We start from the raw sequence: 21924 nt of genomic DNA, 5'->3' as shown, positions 1-21924 counted from the left end.
CCATTATGCTGTCTCCCCAGCCCCTATTAACTATATTCGATCTCAGTATGAATCAGAGTTCAGCTGATTTCAGAATTTCCTATATTTGAATTTCATTTTGTAGTTCTTAATTATATAACAAAATGTTGTCTATGTTTCAGTTCCTTCAGTAGGAATTAAATGTGATCTTACATTTTTAAATATTTATTTGCTTTTTAAAAAAGAGAGAGAAAGGGGAGTCGGGCAGTAGCACAGCGGGTTAAGTGTACGTGGCACAAAGCGCAAGGACCGGCACGAGGATCGGGTTTGAGCCCCCGGCTCCCCACCTACAGGGAAGTCGCTTCACAGGCGGTGAAGCAGGTCAGCAGGTGTCTATCTTTCTCTATCCCTCTCTATCTTCCCCTTCTCTCTCCATTTCTCTCTGTCATAGCCAACAACAGCGACAATAATAACTACAACAATTAAAAAAAACAAACAGAGGGTACTGATAAACTCTGGTATGTACAGTACCAGAGACTGATTCTGGCTGGGTATTCATGCATGCAAGTCTTGTGATTGACCACCGAGCTGTATCCCTCAGTGATTTACATTTTTTGATTGTGTAATTCTGCATGTTTTTAACTTTATTAATTTTATTTGACAAGACAGAGAAATTTAGATGAATAGGGGATAAAGAGAGAGACAGACATCTGCAGCTCTGCTTCGCCACTCATGTAGTTTTCCCCCTCCATGTTGGGAAAGGGGCCTTGAACACAGGGTCTTTGCACATGATAACATATACATTTAACCAGGCGCACCACAGCCCCACTCTTTGAATTATGTTTTATCTACAATAGTAAAGGAATATTGATACTGTATCATTCAATCATGTGATTAGTCTCTTAACCATGACAAAAGGCACACGCATCTGTAAGAAATGCCATTTAGGAAGATGAAAAGAAACTTTAATGTGTAAAATACTACTTGGAGGTAGCTACTATTGATAATAATACTGGTATTCTTGGGCTAACAAGCATTATTTCTGTAGTAGGATATAAGTTCCATGCAACATAGACACCCAGTGTCACTGGGTTTGCAAGCCAGATAGCTTGTCTTTAACAGTGCTTTGCTTTGTGAAGTATATAAAGCATTGAGATCTGTTATGATTGGTGGAATGCACCTTTTGCATAGGTCAGAGGCAGGAAGTGTTGTGGATAAAGGGCAGGTGGCTTCTGCACCCGAGGAATGTCGCAGCTTCATGTCCGGTCGCCCCTCACAGACTCCAGAGCAGTAAGTAGCATTTGTCTATAGTGGAGTGGGTGAAGTACTTTCTTCTTCTTCTTTTAATTAGTGATTTGATAAATATTGGTTCAATATTGATTATAATAGGGGTATAGGCCCACACTGTTCCCACCACCAGAGTTCTGTGTCCTCATCCCTTCCATTGGAAATTGCAGTAGTTCTCCCAAGGTCACAGATATGGGTTGACTTTATATCTATCAATGCTTGTCTGTCTATTATCTATCTATCTGTGTTTTACCCCCCCTTTTTTTCCTATAGTATTGCCTTCACTTCCTTTCTTTTCCTTTTTTAAAAAAAATTTTTTTATTTTTGTCTTTCTGGTCTAAGATTATAGGTGATTTAATATTTCAAAGAAAAAGTCATTATTAGAAATGTATTAACACTTAAACCCACTGTTAAAATTCAGTCAGGTTACTAATTTGAAGCCTTAAGTGCTTAGATTAAAGGAATATATACTCAGAACTGGGGTCTGTGCATCAAAAAGTTTGAGACATTCAATCTGTTTTCACCCTTCACTTCCTTTCTAAGCCACACCTTTTACTACTTCCGAGTGCCCTTCCTTTTTTTTCCTGAATGAAGTACTTTCCATTGGAAGAAATTCAATTTTTCAAACTATTTGTTTGTCATATCTTTAAATTTTTGCCTTGCTTCCATCCTTTACTATTCTTTTTTTTTTTTCACTAGGTCTTCATTGCTCTAGGATGACTTTTCAGATAGACAGATAGAGAGAGAGAGAGAGAGATCAAAGAAAAGACATCACGGCACCAAAAACTCCTCTCTTGTGGCCATGCCCTGGTTAGAAGTATACTAGGGAGTTGGGGAGACAGCATAATTGTTATGCAAAAAGTCTTTCATGCCTGAATCTCTGTGCTCCCAGGTTCAATCCACTGCAGCACCATAAATCAGAGAAATGGGGGGGGGATTAGGAGACATTCTTCATTTCACTTGAGTTGGACTAAAAAAAAATAATTAATCCTTTTTTTTTTAACTTAAAAAAACTAGGTAATCAGATAATTAAGGGAACAGTTCTAGAACAATGCTTTTGCTAGGTGTAATGATTCCATTTCATGTTTTCATCCACTCAAGTATGGGGGGGTTATTTAGCACCAAGGATTATACAATCCTGGCTTGGAGGTAGGCAGTTAACGGGGATACTGCCTATGCCTCCAGGAGCTTTGTAAAACAGTTAAATACTTCCTGACACTCTAAGTGCTATAATGATTCACATCTCAGACGATTACCTGAAATAATATTTAGTCTTTTTTACTATGGTTTAGAAAGAGTGATCACCTCTATTTGACAGATGAGATGTGACTGTTTGCAAGAGGAACACAGTCAACCACTGTCTCCCTCCTCCCACACTCGCTCTTGACAAATCCCAGCCCATCAAACATTATGGATTCTCTCACTATTTTCCTGCATGGTTTGCCTAATTATTGTTGCAATTTAATGCAACCACCCGTCTTGTCAGACATTTAACCCTCTCCTGTGCTTGCTGTTAGTGATGAACAAATGCAAGGAGGCAACGTGGGACGGAAAGATTTCTGGCGCAAGATGTTCAAATCCCAGAGTGCCGCAAGTGATACCAGCAGCCAGTCTGAGCAGGACACTTCAGAATGCACCACTGCCCATTCAGGAACCACCTCCGACCGACGTGCCCGCTCGAGGTCCCGCAGAATTTCCCTACGGAAGAAGCTTAAGCTCCCCATAGGTAAAAGTATGTCTGTATTTACTTATGGATTCCCTCACTATTTTCCATGTCCACACATCAATTCACAGACAGACAAGAGCAAGAAATGCTAGTATTAAGAAAGGGAAAGTCTGTAAATTACATGACTTCACGTTGAGTCTGTCATTCATCCATTCATTTATTTCCCACACTACTGTTAAGTGTTTTTACTGTGTACAAACACTGTGTTCAGCATCAGAGATAAATGGTGAGCAAAATTACATCGCACCTGACTTGGCTGAACTTCCAATCTAGGAAGGTTGACAATCACTAAAACATATAAACATACTACTATGTCTATTTGTCCATTGTGAAGACTGTATACATAGTGCTATTAAATCGTATAACAATGAGATCTTCCCTGAAGAGAGAGTAGACAGGCATCAGGGAAGGCTTCCTAGAAGAAGTGATATAAAGATCTATAGGATATGGAAAGAAAAAAAGAAGAGACTACGTCCTCCTACTGTAATAATAAAATGTGTAACATTTGTAGAGGGTCAGCATATGGAACAACTGAGATAAAGAGAAGCGTGGCTGCAGGACCAGGGGAGAATGTTAGAGACTTGAGTACGTGGGCCCAGAGCTCAGGGTAATTCTTTGTCCGACAGCCTTATATGGTCTAGGTGAAATATTGAACGGGTGACATCAACAGATAGACTTTGTCTCAAACAGTACTGAATGCAACCCAGTGGAGGAAGCATGAATGGAGGCCAACGATGAAGTCCATAGGTGAGGTAGATAAGTAGTGGTAGCTTGGACTGACTGGCGACTTATGTTGTCAAAGAAAACTGGGCAGATTTGAAAGGCATTTAGGACCTCAAATAAATAAGATTTATTGGGAAATGTGAAACTCGTCAGGGAGAACTGGGTGGATTATTATTTAATCACCATGAAATCTGGGTTCTTTTGGTCCTTGTCTAATCCAGGCATGTGACTTTATAGCCCTAACACTGAACATTTGGATTCAAAGCATGAAAATGGAAAACAATTTGTTTTCACCTCTGTTCTCATTAAGCTCTGTAATTTTTATTGCTTGTTCAGGACATGCTGACATTTCCATTTAATCCATTTGTGAGGCGATTCTGTAATAGTGTAATTTGAACAATTGTTCAATAGGAAACTGGCTGAAAAGATCCTCCCTCTCGGGCCTGGCAGATGGTGTGGAGGACCTACTAGACATCAGCTCTGTTGACCGCCTGTCTATTATTAGGCAGAGCTCCAAGGTAAACAGGACATTACTTCTGTAAGAGAAATGTTGGGGTTGCTGAGAGAAAACTGTCAGGACTGAGAAATGTCTAGACAGCTTCAGAAACCTAGTAAAGAGAAGTTGAAAGAATTACTCAAATTTAAGAAACTTCAATGAGCAATGGGAACTAAGATGTCTTGGTAGTAATCTGTCCTGGAAAACAAAGAGTGTGACAAAACTTTATATAAAATTATAAAGTGCAAGCAAGGGTGATAGCATAATGGTTATGCAGAATATTTTCATGCCTGAAGCTCTGAGGTCCCAGGTTCAATCCCCAGCACCACAATAAGCCTGAACTGAGCAGTGCTCTGGTCTCAGTCTCTCTCTCTCTCTCTCTCTCTCTCTCGCTCTCATTCTCACTCTCACTCTCACTAGTTCCCTGTATCTTTCTCTCTGTCATCTGTAATGCTCTCATTAAAATAAATGAATACAATATTGGAACTGGGAGGTGACACACCAGGAAGAGTGTACAAGTTACAATGTGCAAGAACCAGGGTTCCAGGGTTCAAGCCCCCAGCCCCCAACTCTCTCCCTCTCTATCTCCCTTCCCCCCCTCAATTTCTCTGTCTCTATCTAGCAAATAAATAACATTTAAAAATTATAAAGTATGTGTATATTGTTTATCAATGTACATTATTTTTCAGCTATTTTTAGTTTAAAGCCCATATGAAGGTCCTGACAGCTTTAGCTCCAAGCATCCAGTAATTCCACAGCAATTCCTTTTGCACAGACACGTATTTGCTTTTCCTGTACTTTTAACACCATCTGAAAGATTTCCCCCCCAATAGCCTTTCTTCAAGCTAAACATTACAGTAGCATTCAGTTTAGAAAGGATAAGATTTCTTTTTAAAAATATATTTATTTATTTACTCCCTTTCGTTGCCCCTATTGTTTTATTGTTGTCGTTATTATTGTTGTCGTTATCATCGTTGTTGGATAGGACAGAGAGAAATGGAGAGAGGAGGGGAAGACAAAGAGGAGAGAAAGACAGACACCTGCAGACCTGCTTCACTTCCTGTGAAGCGACTCCCCTGCAGGTGGGGAGCCGGGGGTTCGTACCGGGATGCTTAGGCTGGTCCTTGTGCTTTGTGCCACGTGTGCTTAACCCACTGCCCTACCACCTACTCCCAAGGGTAAGATTTCTAAGTGAAATCCATTTCCTTCAATATTCTTCCCTATATATTTTTGTCCTGCTCATTGTAATGTTCAACAAAACAGTTTCATGTCTTTTCTTAATATTGATTGATTTGTTTTATGAGTGAGATATGAAATGATAATAGGGATTGGACCTGAACTTTCGGACATTTAGGTCTTGTGATCTAACTCACAGAAGTTTCTCCCAATCCTGAAATTTCATTTCATTTTTTTTTTTTGAGTAGCAATGGCCTTTACTAGTTGCAAGAGAGCAAAGGAGAGAAGGGTATGGAGGTGTCTTCCAGAAACAGCGTTGTGACTCCAAAAATCAACTTTCATTTCCATATATATATGAAAATGAAAATTTATATATAAAAAGTTTATATATGAAAACTGTTTGCTTATAATCTTTCTTCTTTTAATCTCACAAAACCCAGTGTTCTGCCTATTTCAGGAGTAACATGTAATTTTAATAAAATATAATGGCATTATAAGACATTTCAAAGACATAGTTCCCTCAGTATATGTATTTTGGCTAAAAAGTTAGCCAAGTATTTAGTTTTGTCAGTTCTATAGTTCCCTTTGCTGAAAACTTTGAGGTTTTCTGGGTAAAGGACAAGAACACATTTTAGTTCTTAGAAAAGAAATTTTTTATACCTTAATTATAATTTACTTTATAAATTAATTTATGCTGGTTCTTTGATAGGGATAAGAAATATTCTAGTTTGTTGTTTTCACTTTGATTTGGTTGTCAGTTGTGGTGTTTGTAAAGATTTACTATGTCTTGCTGTTTATGAATTTGAGTTTTAATTTTATCATATTATAACTCTTTAGTATTGAATAGATTTCAGTAGTTTACTAAATTATATCTTTAATGCTCGATCATTTTTTTTCAATCGATGACTAGATTCCTCCTTCAAATTATAGATAGTGTCCATTTTGGTACATTATATTGAAATATACTGAGTAACCACACGTGAAAATCCAAAGGTTGAATTAATCCTCATATATTAAAGCAATGGGTAGAATAGATGCAACAGATTGCCTTTGAGTTTTATTATCTGATTCTTTTCCTTGTTTTCTCAGGTCAAATTCACCAGTGCTGTGAAGCTTTCTGAAGGTGGGCCAGGGAGTGGAATGGAAAATGGAAGAGAGGATGAGGAGAATTTCTTTAAACGTCTCGGTAAATATCATGTAGCCTAAGAATCACTTCAAATATTCATCACACAGGAGAAAAAAAAATTTCATAAAAATGATTCATTTTGTTTTCCATTGACTACTTATTTTTCTTATCTCTAAGATGTTCTATTTATAACTACTCTTTTATTGTTTTTCTTGTCATCTTGCTCGCAGACATTTATAGAAACTGTACGATGTTCTTCATTTCCTAGTAGGTTCTGAATTTACAAAGAAGAAAATAGAAGTTTTGACCTATATTAAAATGTGAGGTTTTCAAAGAACCTTCAGATATCCTTTCACCCACCCACCTATCTATCTATTTAGGAATTCTACACACTGTATTCCTGACAGGTGGCTGGCCACCCTCTGAATACTTCGTCTGACTGGTGCTAATTAATCTACAAAGCAATCTGTTTCAGAATCAGACAGCTTTAATTGTTAGTCTTCTCTTACACTCTGAAAATACACTTATCCATAAGTCTAACTCATAGGTCCTAGTTGTGACATCTATACACACCCATCATCCTAGTTGTGACATGTATACACATCCATCATACACTTTCTCAAACCCCTCTCATCACATGTAATCATAATTTAATCTAATATCCATCTAATTGTCTCTGTTTTGATTTTACCTGTATTGGCTAAACCTCATGAGTCCTCTTCTTTTCCTTACTTAGGGAAACCTCTAGATCCATCAGCATTATGGCTCAATTTTACTATGTACTGTAGACAGATGATGTGCTTTCCAAAACACAGGGTTTCAGATGAAGTTCCATACTCCGCATCTGACTTTAATTGGTGTATTACAAAGTATAGCTACGATGGTCAAAGGATATAGTAAGTGTATGAACATAACTACCACAGTATCTATTGCTGCACCATACAGTTGATTTGTATGGTATTTTGCATTAATATCTGTTAGCTCTCCTTCACATGAATAAGTATCATGTTATCCTTTGATATAGTCACTATTAATTCATCTCAATGTAGATAAACTTTATTATCTCAGTAGCTTAAGGGATATTTCAATCACTTGCCCAATGTGAAGTTGAGGTAGACCCAAGCCAAGTTCAATTCTCAATGTTTTCTTCACCAGTATGCTCCAAACAACTATTTGCAGAGATGTACGCATTTCTTTATATTCATCCAAATTGTTGGTATTACTATAGAACAGGAAAACACTGTTAGAATATTTCTAGTTGACTTTGACTAGCTACAAATTTGTGGCATAATTTTTCTACTACAAAAACATTGTTAGATTTCACCAAAATTTTCCTCACCAATAACTCTTATCAACCAGAATAGCTTAGTTCAGTATAACTCTTCATGAACCTACAGTAGTTCTTGTGGTTTGCTTTTAGTACTCCTACCTATAAATCATTCCTTACATAATTTTTATTAGGACACACATCAAGTTTATTAGACTGTGGTTTCATGTATCTTCCTAATAGAACTTTTGACATTTTCAGTCATTTAACTCTCTTTCCACTTCTCATGATATTTCAGAGAAGATCATTTAGTGTTCAGAACTATTTTTATTACAAAGATGATTTATTGTGATTTTTTTTTTTGAGAATTATGTTGTGTGGTTTAGGAGTTGGCACAATGGATAAAGCACTAGGGACTCTCCAGCATGAGGTCCCAAGTTCAATCCCTGGCAGCCATGTACCAGATTTATGTCTGTTTCTCTCTCTCTCCTTTCTTTCTCATTAGTAAACAAATGCTTTTTTGAAAAAGAGAATTATGTTGTCAGGTTAGGTACCATGTTAACTGTCATACAACTGGTACTGTGATCACCTCTCTGAGTTCTCTGTGTGGAGTGTGATCTGGTGGAATGGAGATTTTAGTGCAGAGAACAGACTCACACTTCTAGTCCTTCTTTAGTGAAGCTTATCTCTACTTTCCAGTTGCATTTTTTAATCCTTTGTGGAAAAGGAGAAAGCATAATTGAGTTGTTTGCCCTCTATTTTGATTCCCTCCTTCAAGTAATATGTCAATGTTTTTACTCTTACTTTACTTCTCAACATACTATTCATATTTCTCCTAAACCTTACCCTGTTTACTCTATTTTCTAATTTTCTCACTACTAGTGCTATAGATTTCAGCCATAAATTCTATAGGTGCAACTTACAAAGAAGAGCTGATAGAGAGTACAGAGCCAGTGCCAACAGTGCCTAAAATACAGTCATATATGTATGTGTGTGTGTGTGTGTGTGTGTGTGCGTGTATACACACACTATCTGGAATATTTTATGTGCTTTTGATTGGCCTGATAATATGATTACTTCATCAACTTTCTATATTCATATTCTCTGGCTTGTTAAAATTCTAAAAGGTATTCTGTGGGATAATTTATTTGTAATTTCTTACAAGAAATAGGTATTCCCAAAACCAGTAAATTATCTGTTCATTAGAGTACAGTGTATTTTTCATAACTACTTTGCTTGACCATGTGAATATTTTTCTTTCTTTGCACCTGTTTTTGCTTCTCTTTCTTTTTATCTTTGTAGTCAATGTATATAAATGACTACTGTCTGTTGTAGGTGAGTTGTTTTCCTTTCTCATTTAAGTTATTTTCTCTAAAATTAAAGAAAACAAACATCAAGCATTTTAACCTCAATTTAAATGTAAGATGAGTTAAGATAAAAGTTTAATAGGCAGTAAAATTTCTTTAAAAGCTGAAAATAGAGTCAGGAAGAGAAAAATATGCCTAATCAATAATTAACAAAGCTAAGTTCAAATAAATATTCTATGATGTTTTTTCTTTGTGTTTTCACAGTTACCTAATTATTTATTTTAGAAATTATTTCTCTACTTGGAGGGAGATAATTTAATTAAGGCAAACATTTTTTTCTTTTAATTTTATTAGTGATTTAATATTGATTTACAAAATTACAAGTCAACAGGGGTATAACTCTATACCGTTCCCAGCACCAGAGTTCTAAATCCCCAGTCCTTCTCTTGCAAGCCACAGAGATCCTCCTAAGGTTACAGCTTACATTCCCACCTGCTACACACAAGGAAAGGCAAACATTTTTTAGCTGATCACAAATTTTGATGAATTTTTTTGTTTGCTTAGCTATCATCAACATTATGGGAAATGCAGTGTAAAGAGACGCTAGATTTTAAAGTGACTTTTTAAAATTTTAATTGCTTATAAAAATGCATCTTGTGTAAATTATACTTCAAAAATATAATGTAAATAAATCCATCTGAAATGTTCAAAAACTCAAAAAATAGTCACCATGGCCAAACTGCTAAGAAGCATTCTTTTTTTTTTAAAATATTTATTTATTCCCTTTTGTTGCCCTTGTTGTTTTATTGTTGTAGTTATTATTGTTGTTGTCGTTGTTGGATAGGACAGAGAGAAATGGAGAGAGGAGGGGAAGACAGAGAGGGGGAGAAAAAGATAGACACCTGCAGATCTGCTTCACCACCTGTGAAGCGACTCCCCTGCAGGTGGGGAGCCGGGGTTCAAACTGGGATCCTTATGCCGGTCCTTGTGCTTTGTGCTTAACCTGCTGCGCTACAGCCCAACTCCCCTCTAAGAAGCATTCTTACATGCTATAAAAGACTGATAAAGCAAAGATGTATTTAAAGTCAATATTTCATTTTTAACATTTTGGGGGGAGTATTACAATACAAAATGCTAACGAAGTACAATTACCTACCAGTTTGATACTAAAGCACAGGAAATAAAACCAAAGAACATGTAGTGTTCATTCACTACAGTAAATTCTCCTAGCATGGTCAACTACCCTGAGGAGAACATGAAAACTTGTCTGTCTTCAATAGAAACAGATGGGTGTCTAGAAATGCAGTACCAATACTGCAGAGTTATTATTATAAGATCTGGAGTTGAATTTGACTTTATAGTTTTCTGTTGTATGAACTTAGACTGGCTATTTACCTGTCCTTTTGCTTCTTACCTGTCTCTGTTCTCTCTGCTTTAATTTTTCTCTATTGTAGATTATAAGATTACAGGGGAATTGTATACACCACACTCATCACAAATTTCAGTGCATCTCCACCACTCCCCAACAGTAACCACCATCATTTTTACATAGTCTTTTATTTTTTCCCATTTTGTTGCCCTGGTTGTTTATCATTGTGTTTATTATTTTTGTTGTTATTGATGCCATTGCTGTTGGATAAGACAGAGAGAAACCGAGAGAGGAGGGAAAGACAGAGAGAGGGAAAGAAAGATAGACACCTGCAGACCTGCTTCACCACTTGTGAAGTGACCCCCTCCTGCAGGTGGGGACAGGGGCTCTAAACGGGATCCTTAAGCTGGTCCTTGCGCTTTGCGCCATGTGCGCTTAACCCACTGTGCCACCACCCGACTTCCTCTTACATAGTCTTAGAGAAGGTTTGTCTACCTTTTTTTCTCCAAGTCCATGTGTTTCAGTGTTCTATATTCCTCATATGAGTGAAACCGACTAATAGTTCTTTTACTTCCTTCTTCACTTTACTAGTCATAATCATCTCGAGTTTTATCAATTTTGCCCTGAAGGACACAATATCATATTATTATTACAGAGTAGCATCACATTGAATACATGCCCCATCACTTCTTTTTTTTCAGTAATCTATTGATAAGCATTCATGTTATTTCTACACCCTGGCTATTGCAAATAATGTAGCAATGAACATATGGATGCATATGTCTCTTTGAACTAGTCTTTTCATGTCCTTTGACTGTGTGCCTAGGAGTGATGTTACTGGATCATAAGATACTTACTTTTTTTGTCCATAGTGAGGCAGGGCTCTGGAGAGATGGGGTTCCAGGGTACATTAGGGAAAGTGAGAGACAGGCTGGGAGTATGGATCGACCTGCCAATGCCCATGTTCAGCGGGGAAGCAATTACAGAAGCCAGACCTTCCACCTTCTGTACCCCATAATGATCCTGGGTCCATGCTTCCAGAGGGATAAAGAACAGGAAAGCTTTCAAGGGAGGAGGTGGGATTATGGAGCTCTGTGTGGAACTATACCCCTCTTATCTTATGGTTTTGTCAATATTTCCATTTTATAAGTAAATAATTAGAAGATACTTGCTTTTGCTTTTTTTATTTGCTCAAGGACTCGCCATACTATTTTAATCAATATTTAATTTTTTATTATTTATTTATTTAATGGATAGAGAGAGAGAAACTAAGAGGGAAGGGAGAGACAGAGGAAGAGAGAAAGAGAGACAGCTCCCTGCCTCACCACTCACGAAGCTTCACCCCTGCAGATGCAGAGCAGGAGCTTGAACTCGAGTCCTTGCACACTGTGATATGTGTGCTAAACCAGGTGTGCCACTACCTGGCCTCCAACATACTATTTTCTTTTTTTTTAATTTTTTTCCCTTTTGTTGCCCTTGTTTTTATTGTTGTTGTAGTCATTGTTATTGTTGTTATTTATGTCATTGTTGGATAGGACAGAGAGAAATGGAGAGACGAGAGGAAGACAGAGGGAGAGAAAGATAGGCACCTGCAGACCTGCTTCACTACCTGTGACACGACGTCCCTGCAGGTGGGGAGCCGGGGGCTCGAACTGGGATCCTTATGCCAGTCCTTGCACGTGACGCCATGTGTGCTTATCCCACTGTGCTACCGCCCAACCCCTGCCATACTATTTTCTATAGGGGCTCCACCAGTTTGCAGTTCCACTAACAATGTACCAGAGTTTGATTTTTTAAAAATATTTATTTTATTTATTTATTCTCTTTTGTTGCCCTTGTTGTTTTATTGTTGTAGTTATTATTGTTGTTGTCGTTGTTGGATAGGACAGAGAGAAATGGAGAGAGGAGGGGAAGACAGAGAGGAGGAGAGAAAGATAGACACCTGCAGACCTGCTTCACCGCCTGTGAAGCGACTCCCCTGCAGGTGGGGAGCCGGGGTTCAAACCTTTTTTTTTTAAATTGAGGAGATTAATGCTTCACAGTGCAGTCATTGGTCATTTTTATATGAGTATAATTCCATTTTGCACCAGGCCCCCAAAGTTCTCTTCCACACCTCCTTCCCCAGAGTTCCTTGCTTTGATGTTATACACCCTTCCCAGTTCTCATTTCACTTTGTTTTCTCCCTCCCTGTGCTTATTTTTTCACAGATTCCACCTATAAGTGAGATCATTCAGTATTTGTCCTTCCCTTTTGGTTTATCTAACTTGGCAAGATATCTTCTAGTTCCACCCAAGATAACAGAAGGAGATGACTTCAGCATTTTAATAACCGAGTAGCATGCCATCACTAGAGTTCTTTCTGGATACAAACTCTAACACATTTCATCTCTTAATTTGTTGAAGTGAATCATCCCTACTGGTGTGAATTGGTATTTCATTGTGGTCTTAATTTGCATATCTTAATGATAAGTGAAGTGGAACATTTCTTCATATGTCTGTAGGCATCTGTGTCTCTTCTTTAGAAATCAGTCTATTCAGGTCTTTTGCCTAGACTTTATTGTTATACTGATTTTTCTGTTGTTTAGCTGTACAACTTCTATGTAGATTTTTTTTTATCAATCCCTTATTTGGTATATGATGGACAAATATCTTCAGTCTAGTCCTGTTGACCTTTGTGTAGTTTTCTTTTGATGTGTAGAAGCTTTTCAATTTGATGAAGTCCCATTTATTTAATCTTTTTTTTTTAATTTCACTTCTCAATACTACAACACTTGTTCATGGATTGGAGAATAAATATCAAATTTTCCATCCTGCCAAAAGCAATCTATAGATTACCCAAAATGTTGCACTAATGCTTTCTCCTATGTATTTTATATTTTTTAGGTCTGATATTCATGCCATTGATCCATTTTGAGTTAGTTGTGATGTATGGTGTTAACTGGTAATCTAATTTCATTAAAAAAATATTTTTATTATTATTTTTATTTATTTTCTGGGTAGAGACAGCCAGAAATTGAAAGAAAGGAGGAGACAGAGAGGGACAGAGTCACAGAGACACCTGCTCCACTGCTCATGAAACTTCCCCTGCAGGTGGGGACCAGGGACTTAAACCTGGGTCCTTGTGCTTAGTAGTGTGTGTGCTCAACCAGGTGCACCACCACCCGGCCCCTAATTTCATTTTTCTACATGTGACACTCTAGTTTCCTTAGCACCATTTATTGAAGAGACCTCCTCCTCCTCATTGAATAGTTTTGCTCCTTTGGTCATATACTAGTTGCCCAGATATGTGTGAGCTTGTAATGGATTCTCTATCTTGTTTCATTGATCTGAGACCCCATTTGTGTCTCTTCCACACTGTTTTAATTACTGTTGCTTTGTTGTATATACTTCTTCTTCTAGTTGTATATACTGAAACCTGATATCACAATACTCCTATTGTTATTGATGTCATCATTGTTGGGTAGGACAGAGAGAATGGAGAGAGGAGGGGAAGACAGAGAGGGGGAGAGAAAGACAGACACCTGCAGACCTGCTTCACCTCTTTTAGCTCAAGGGTTGCTTGGTTTATTCTTGATTTCTTGTGTGGCTTCACATGAATTTTTAAATAATTTGTTCAGTTTTCTTCAAGAATATCATTGAGATTTTGATGTCTATACCTTTCCAAAATGACTTTCATTATAAATTAGATATCAATTTATTGTTCTTTATAGCAAATTATACAACAAATTAAAATTTTATGGTGATTGCATCTTTCATAAAAACACAAGTTAGTTGTTGATTACAGGAAGAGATATATTGGGTGGGGGAGATGGGATAAAGGTTATGCAAACATACTTTCATGCCTGAGGTTCTGAGGTCCCGTGTTCAATCCCACTGAATTGTGCTCTGGAAAAGAAAAGAAAAGAAAAGAAAAGAATGGATGGAAGGAAGGAAAGAAGGAAGGAAGAAAGGAAGGAAGGAAGGAAGGAAGGAAGGAAGGAAGGAAGGAAGGAAGGAAGGAAAGAAACCCTAGGAAGAGACATTTTAAATATACATAAAACCCTTATTAGTATTAGGGAGGAGAAATAGCAAAATTATCAGACTCATTTTCAAATTTCTCTGCAAAATGTGATATTTACATGTGCCATATGTCACCAGATTGCTTAAAGTCATAGTTTTTTTCAGATCAAGCATCAGGATTTAGAGGGTGTGGAAGGGCCAACAGTACAGAAAACTCACTGTGATAACTTTGAAGCTTTTAAGACCTGTGACCCATTACACTCTCTCTCCTTCGTTCCTCCACTGGAAAACCACTATAGGTTGCCACACTTTCGATGATCATCTGTCTTCCAACCAAGAAGGTGGAAAAAGCAAAAATGTGGTGAATCTTGGAGCAATCCGACAAGGCATGAAGCGTTTTCAGTTTTTGTTAAACTGCTGTGAGCCGGGGACAATTCCTGACGCGTCCATTCTGGCAGCAGCACTGGACCTCGTAAGTTATTGGAAGGATCCACTAAGAGGGAAGGTTGACATCTTAATCCTAGCCCAAACTATAGGGTCCTGTTTTGTTTGCTTTTCACCATTACTGGTAAAGGAAGAAAGAGAGGTGATGAAGTATAAGTAGCAAAGAAAGGGGGAAATATTTCATAAATGTACTCTGGTAAGTAGAATGGAAAGCATGCATGGTGGTTATTAAGTAGGTGAGGTTTTAGAAGTCAAGATGTCAGAGTTAAAATCATTTTAACATTATTAAAATGAGGATGACAGTGATAATATACCCACCTTCTAGGTCTGTGTGAGAATTAAATGGGATATTATATGGAAAGTACTCAGCACAGTACTTGACATATAGTAACTTCTCAAGAATGTAGGTCATTATTGTGGTTACAGTGCTGTCAGTATATGCCTAATGTTTACTAGTCCTTTAAGCGTTCCCAGCCCTGTTTTAATTATTTAACAACTGAAGGAAAATACAAAGCAAGAACCATTTGAAATTAATCAAGCAAGAGCATTCTAAGTGTCATGTGGCATTATACACCTGTAAGGGGGTAAGTAGTGTAGATGCATCTTGTTTAGAAAGTGGTTTCTAGGGGCCACGTGGTGGCACACCTGGTTGAATGCCTGTGTTACAGTGCATAAGGACTCAGGTTCAAACCCCTGGTTCCCACCTGCAAGGGGAAAGCTTCATGAGTGGTAAAGCAGGGCTGCAGGTGTCTCTCTGTCTCTCATCCTCTCTATCACCCTCTTTTCTCTTGATTTCTGGCTGTCTCTATCAAATAAATAAAAATTACCAAAAATTAAAAAAAATTGGATTCTGTCAGGTAAGCTGGGACCATATGTGAGTTTAGAACTCAACCAATCAACTTCCTGTACTTATTTTCTGTTTTAATAAACTTCTCATTTACTTTATAAATATTGGGCTGAAAATACTAGCTAAATATCAATAAATAAATGTCTGTACTAGTTAAAAAAAAATTAAAATGAACTCTCATTACAACTTTCATTACAACTTTTCATCACAACAGCTAAACATAATGACAACTTGATTACTTTTTTCCAGATTTACAGAACATAAGTACATGACCAGTCATCACTCATATTTATCTTAGATAATCATACAGTGTTTGTAGAGTACATCATTGAATTTTTTTTCTTTTTTTAAAGATTTTATTTATTTTGTTAATGAGAAAGATAGGAGGAGAGAGAAAAAGAGCCAGACATCACTCTGGTACATGTGCTGCTGGGGATTGAACTCAGGACCTCATGCTTGAGAGTCTAGTTCCTTAGCCACTATGCCACCTCCTGAACCACATCATCATTGAATTTTTTCTGTGATCCGTTTCACGAGTGGTGAAACAGGGCTACAGGTGTCTCTCTGTCTCTCTCCAGCTCTGTCTCTCCCTCCCCTTAATTTCTCTCTGTCTCTATCCAGTAACAAATAAATAAATAAATTTTTAAAAAATTGACCTTCCTTTGAGCCATGGATGACTTTTCTCAATCACACCTTGACATGTTCCAAAAAGGAATAGAATAAAATAAATAAATACCACTATTAATACCAAAAGGAAAATCAATTAAGCACTTTATATTTTTTTACAAATCTTAAATCCATGAATATTCAGTGTATCTAACATGCTAATTGTCAATAAACAGTACTCCATCTTAAAGTGAACTTAAGAAATGCTTATTAAATGTCTATACCTCCCCACTTGATAAATAGCAAGCTGGCAATGATTGAAAAGTGTTGACAAAATGTTGAACATCAGACATCACTACACAGACAAAAGGGATTGACTAGGGGACAGAAGCAAGGCTTGGAGTAATAGTGGCATAGTGTGCTGCTGACGAGTACAGCAGTCCTTGGCCCCTTGCTGAGTACAGTAGTCTCTCTCCATGCATGACTCTGAATTTGGAAACATTCCCTATGAAGAATCTATTTGTATAAAGATCTATTTCTAGGCTTTCTAGTAACAGAATTTTACAGTTGGTAAATTATCCCCACCTTCGGGGAGGAGCTTCAAAAGTAATAAAGCGGGGCTGCAGGCGTTCCTTTTTCTCTCTCCCTTTCTATCTTCCTCTCAGTTTCTTTCTATCTATGTCAACTGAAAGAAAAAAAGAAGGGGAAAAAGGAGGAAAAAATGACCTCCAGGAGCGTTGGATTTGTAGTGCAAGTGCCAAACTCCAGTGATAGCCCTTAAATAGATTAACATTTGTTGTGTCTATTGTGCTTCCATAGGAATTAAAAATAAAGTTCAGAAATGTTGTTGATGTAATACTTAACATGTCAGGGTTACAAAGCCAGAAAATAACTGAGCTTGTTTCAAATCTAGATCAGCTTTTAAAGAATATATGTGTGTGTGTGTGTGTGTGTGTGTGTGTATGGTATATATATATATATATATGTATAATTACCAATTGACTCTCATGTAGCTGTTGGTCATATGGACATCTTTTCTGGTGAAAATTCTGTGCATGTCTTCTGTACATCTTAGTGGGGATTTTTTTGTGGCTGTTGTTTGTTTTGTTTTGTTTGTTTTTGTCGTTGCTGCTGAGTTTTGTGAGTTCTTTACGCATTTTCGTTATCAGTGCTTTGTCTGATGTATGGCATATAAAGACCTCTCATTCAGTAGGATGCCTTTCTGTTTGGATGGTGGTTCCCTTGCTGTGCAGAAGATTTTTAGTTTGATGCAGTCCCATGGGTCCACTTTTGCTTTCGTTTTCCTTGATGTTATTATATGTTTGATTCTTCAGAGACATTCCTGAAGCAAACATTGTGGAGTGTTCTGCCAATGATTTTTAGTCTAATATCCAAGTCTTTTATCTAGTTAGGGTTCACTTTTGTGCATGTGCAGCTTGGTCTAGGGATCGTCTGTTGGCAGCAAAATCAAGGACTCTGAATGGGCTGAGTGAACACGGCAACCCAGTGCATGATGGTGAAGGATTTTAAGTACATTGTCATGCTGGTGTACAAACACCTATCACAGAAAGATGACACATTGTATCCATGTGGCAATGTGTCTTATAAATCATTATGGACCCAAAAACAAAATTTTAAAGAAATTAAAATGACTTTGCCTCTGGTTATAAAAGCCAGTTAGTACTGAAACTAACCTTAGAGAAGAATCTTCTCATCCCATTCAGTGTTCTTCTCAGCAATAATTTGTATTTCATTTTTTTAAAATATGATTTAAATAAATTAGAATTCTAGAGTAATTTTTTCTGCCTCCAGTGTTATTGTTGGAGCTGGGTGCCTGCACTACGAATCCACTGCTCGTGGCAGCCATCTTTTTTCCATAGTTGTTAGTGTTATTGTTGGATAGGACAGAAAGAAATTGAGAGAGGAAGGGACGACAGGGGGAGAGAAAGCCACCTGCAGACATGCTTCACTGCTTGCAAAGCAACTCCCCTGCAGGTAGGGAGTTGGGGGCTGGAACAAGGATCCTTGTGCCTGTCCTTTCGCTTCACACTATGTGTGCTTAACCATGTGCACTACTGCCCGGCCTCTTAGAATGAGTATTTTGATTCATTGAAAATACACATTAAGGCCTGGAAAATAGTTCATTTGAATAGAGCTCTGCTTTGGCATGTGTGCAGCCCAGGTTTGAGCCTGGCACCTATCACACTGACGGAAGTTTTGGTTCTGTGGTCTCTTTTACTCTGTCTTCATCTAAAAAAGAAGAGAGAGAGAGAATAAACTTAAATGTGTCTTCAAAATAAAACTGTGACTGATTAATTCTGGTGGTCCAAAAGCATTTGAATCTTTATTAAACATATATAATCTTTATTAAAATATGTAACAGGAAAAATAAGGCGTTTTCAACTTTAAAGATTCATATGATACATTCACCCTCTAAACTAGTGATTTTGTATTTGGCAGACACAGACTCTTTTAGAAGTGGGTAAAAGCTATAGAAATTCTCCCAGTATAACTTCAGTTATGGACAATATATTTTGCAATACCAAGAGTTTCATGAGTACCCCCTAAAACCCACCTGTGAAACCAAAATGTTGAGATTGCAGTCTAATTTAATTTGTTGTCATTGACAATAGAAGACTAATAAAGTAATGTGATTTTAGCATTTGTTAGTGATAAAATACCAAAGAATAACTGCTTCTTAACTGGTATCCTTTTAGGATTTATATATAAGGTATGCGGAGATGGAAAAAGCTTGGTATATGTCATAAAGAGAGTAATATAACTGCAGAGTTGAAAAATAATCCTGATAGGACAAAAAATACTGGTTTATTCATTGAAGTTATTTAAAAAAGGATATTGAATAATAATTTGATAAATCTCTTGTTTGACTTATTTTTTAATAGGACCTCTTACATAATCTGTAACTCTGAACCTCCTTCTTGGCTCAATTTTTTTATTCTATATACTTTGGGAAAGCGGAGAGAATAGAGACAGAGAGACAGAGAGAGAGAAGAGAGAGAGACCAAAACAGCACACATAGGACAAAGTCTAAGGACCCATTCAAGGATCTTGGGTGAGCCCTCAGCTCTCCCCCTGCAGGTGGGTCACTTCACAAGCCATGAAGAAGGTCTGCAGGTGTCTTTCTCACCCTCTCTATCTTCCCTTCCCTTCAATTTCTCTCTGTTATATCAAAAAAAAAGAAAGAAAGAAAAGAAAAAGAAATAGAAAAAAAGGAAAAAGAAAGAAAAGATGATCAGCAGGAGCAGTGGATTCATAGTACAGACACAGAGCCCCAGCAATAACTCTGGAGGGGGGAGAGAGAGAGAGAGAGAGAGAGAGAGAGAGACCAGCACATATGGCCTTCAAAAATGAACCAAGAAGAACTACAAAACCTAAATGCACCAATTACAGACAAAGAAATTGAAACCGTTAAGAATCTCCGCAACAACAAAAGTCCTGGACCAGATGGCTTCACCAACGAATTCTACAAAACTTTCAGGAAACAGTTAGTACCCATACTTCTTAAGCTTTTCCATAAGACTGAAGAAACAGGAATACTCTCTTCCACCTTCTATGAAGCCAACATCACCCTGATACCAAAAGCAGATAGGGACACAACAAAAAAGGAAAACTACAGACCAATATCTCTGATGAACATAGATGCCAAAATATTAAACAAGATCTTGGCCAACCGGATACAGCAGCACATCAAAAAGATTGTTTATCACGACCAAGTGGGATTCATCCCAGGAATGCAAGGCTGGTTCAACATCCGTAAGTCAATCAATGTCATTCACCACATCAATAAAAGCAAAGCCAAAAACCACATGATTATCTCAATAGATGCAGAGAAAGCCTTTGACAAAATTCAACACCCATTCATGCTCAAAACTCTACAAAAAATGGGAATAGATGGGAAATTCCTCAAGATAGTGGAGTCTATATATAGCAAACCTACAGCCAACATCATACTCAATGGACAGAAGCTAAAAGCATTCCCCCTCAGATCGGGGACTAGACAGGGCTGCCCACTGTCACCGTTACTCTTCAACATAGTATTGGAAATTCTTGCCATAGCAATCAGGCAAGAGAAATAAATCAAAGGAATACAGATTGGAAGGGAAGAAGTCAAGCTCTCACTATTTGCAGATGATATGATAGTATACATAGAAAAACCTAAAGAATCCGAAATTCTTTATGAGGTGCAGAAGGTGGAAGGTCTGGCTTCTGTAATTGCTTCTCCACTGAGCATGGACATTGGCAGGTCGATCCATAACCCCAGCCTGTTTCTGTCTTTTCCTGATGGGATAAGGCTTTGTGGAGGTGAGGTTCCAGAAAACACTGATGAGGTCGTTTGCCCAGGGAGGTCAGGATGGCATCATGGTAGCATCTGCAACTTGGTGGCTGAAAAGCAGTAGGATATAAAGCAGGCCAGATTTTTTAATAATCAGGAATATAAAGGTAAGAATAAAACAGAACTACAGAACTAAGGGGGCTTCGTGTGGGAAGAAGCTAGGAAGTCTGTTTTAGGTATATTCCAAAGGGCCCATAACTTTAGTAGTTTTAGTCTGAGCACGATAGCTAACATGCAGGTGGGCTAAAAATATTGTCTGGGGAGATGATGTCAGAGTTGGGAACAGGACCAGAAAGCTGGACCAGCGCCAAAAGTAGCCCCCAAATATGAGGAAGGTATATAAATACTGTTAATTGTAAACCCCATCAATCTGACCTAGGGCTCATATCTATTCACATTTAGCACGGGAGCCTGTGTAACCTCTACCCCTGTCAGTCTGAGCTCACAGTCCATAGTAACAGCTGGGAACATTCTTACTGCACTCATTTCAGAATCAGTCTTCCTTTGAGTGGCAGTACAGGTTGACCCAGCCTCCCTTCAGAAAATGGGGGAGTCCTTACTGTGCTGTTCTGTATTTTGGGCGAGGTTCTGTAGCGGCCCATAAGAGGGCTTATGATTATGTTCCTGATGGAAGCGACCAGTGAGTGATGGTGGAGAGAGGGGTCTATTAAAGGTCTAGACCCATCATTAAGATAAAATTTGTTTTCTTTACTTCATTTTTTATTTACATGAAAAAAAATAGTTATCCCATCACAATATATTGGCTTGTTCGTGTTTCCTGAAAATTTGCAATGCTATCTTTAAATTTATTTTTATTAGTGATTTAATATTGGTTTTCAAAATTATAAGATAACGGGTACAACTCTGTACCATTCCCATCACCAGAGTCCTGTATCCCCAGTCCCTCCATTGGAAGCTACAGCAGTTCTCCTAAGGCTGCAGATATGGGTTAACTATTATTTCAACAACTATCTGTTTATATTTGTATATTTTTGCCCCCACTTCATTAATTTAATAATAATCGATAAAACCATAGGATAAGAAGGGGGACAACTCCCACCACCAGAGTTCCATATCCCACCCTCTCCATTGGAAGCTTCCCTGTTCTTTATCCTTCTGGGAGCATGGACCCAGGATCATTATGGGGTGCAGAAGGTCTGGCTTCTGTAATTGCTTCTCCACTGGACATGGATGTTAGCAGGTCGATTCATACCTCCTGCCTGTTTCTATCTTTTCCTGG

At 37.8% G+C, this 21924-nt stretch overlaps 1 protein-coding gene across 5 annotated transcripts in view; it reads left to right on the top strand.

Annotated features, from left to right (window-relative positions):
* The window catches only part of UNC80 (unc-80 homolog, NALCN channel complex subunit), a 257506-nt gene that overhangs the window by 89813 nt on the left and 145769 nt on the right, over window positions 1-21924 (top strand). For 3 of the 5 annotated variants that reach the window (XM_060193977.1, XM_060193976.1, XM_060193973.1), the window contains exons 18-22: window positions 1150-1248; window positions 2763-2977; window positions 4106-4212; window positions 6456-6552; window positions 14733-14905. In XM_060193977.1, the coding sequence (XP_060049960.1) occupies window positions 1150-1248; window positions 2763-2977; window positions 4106-4212; window positions 6456-6552; window positions 14733-14905 (691 nt within the window). The remainder of the gene's footprint in view (window positions 1-1149; window positions 1249-2762; window positions 2978-4105; window positions 4213-6455; window positions 6553-14732; window positions 14906-21924) is intronic. The other 2 variants (XM_060193975.1, XM_060193974.1) reach the window with 1 other exon arrangement.

This window comes from Erinaceus europaeus, chromosome 7 (assembly GCF_950295315.1).
Source record: "Erinaceus europaeus chromosome 7, mEriEur2.1, whole genome shotgun sequence".
In the NCBI taxonomy this organism is placed as follows: domain Eukaryota; kingdom Metazoa; phylum Chordata; class Mammalia; order Eulipotyphla; family Erinaceidae; genus Erinaceus; species Erinaceus europaeus.
This window is presented reverse-complemented; position numbering and strand designations above follow the sequence as displayed.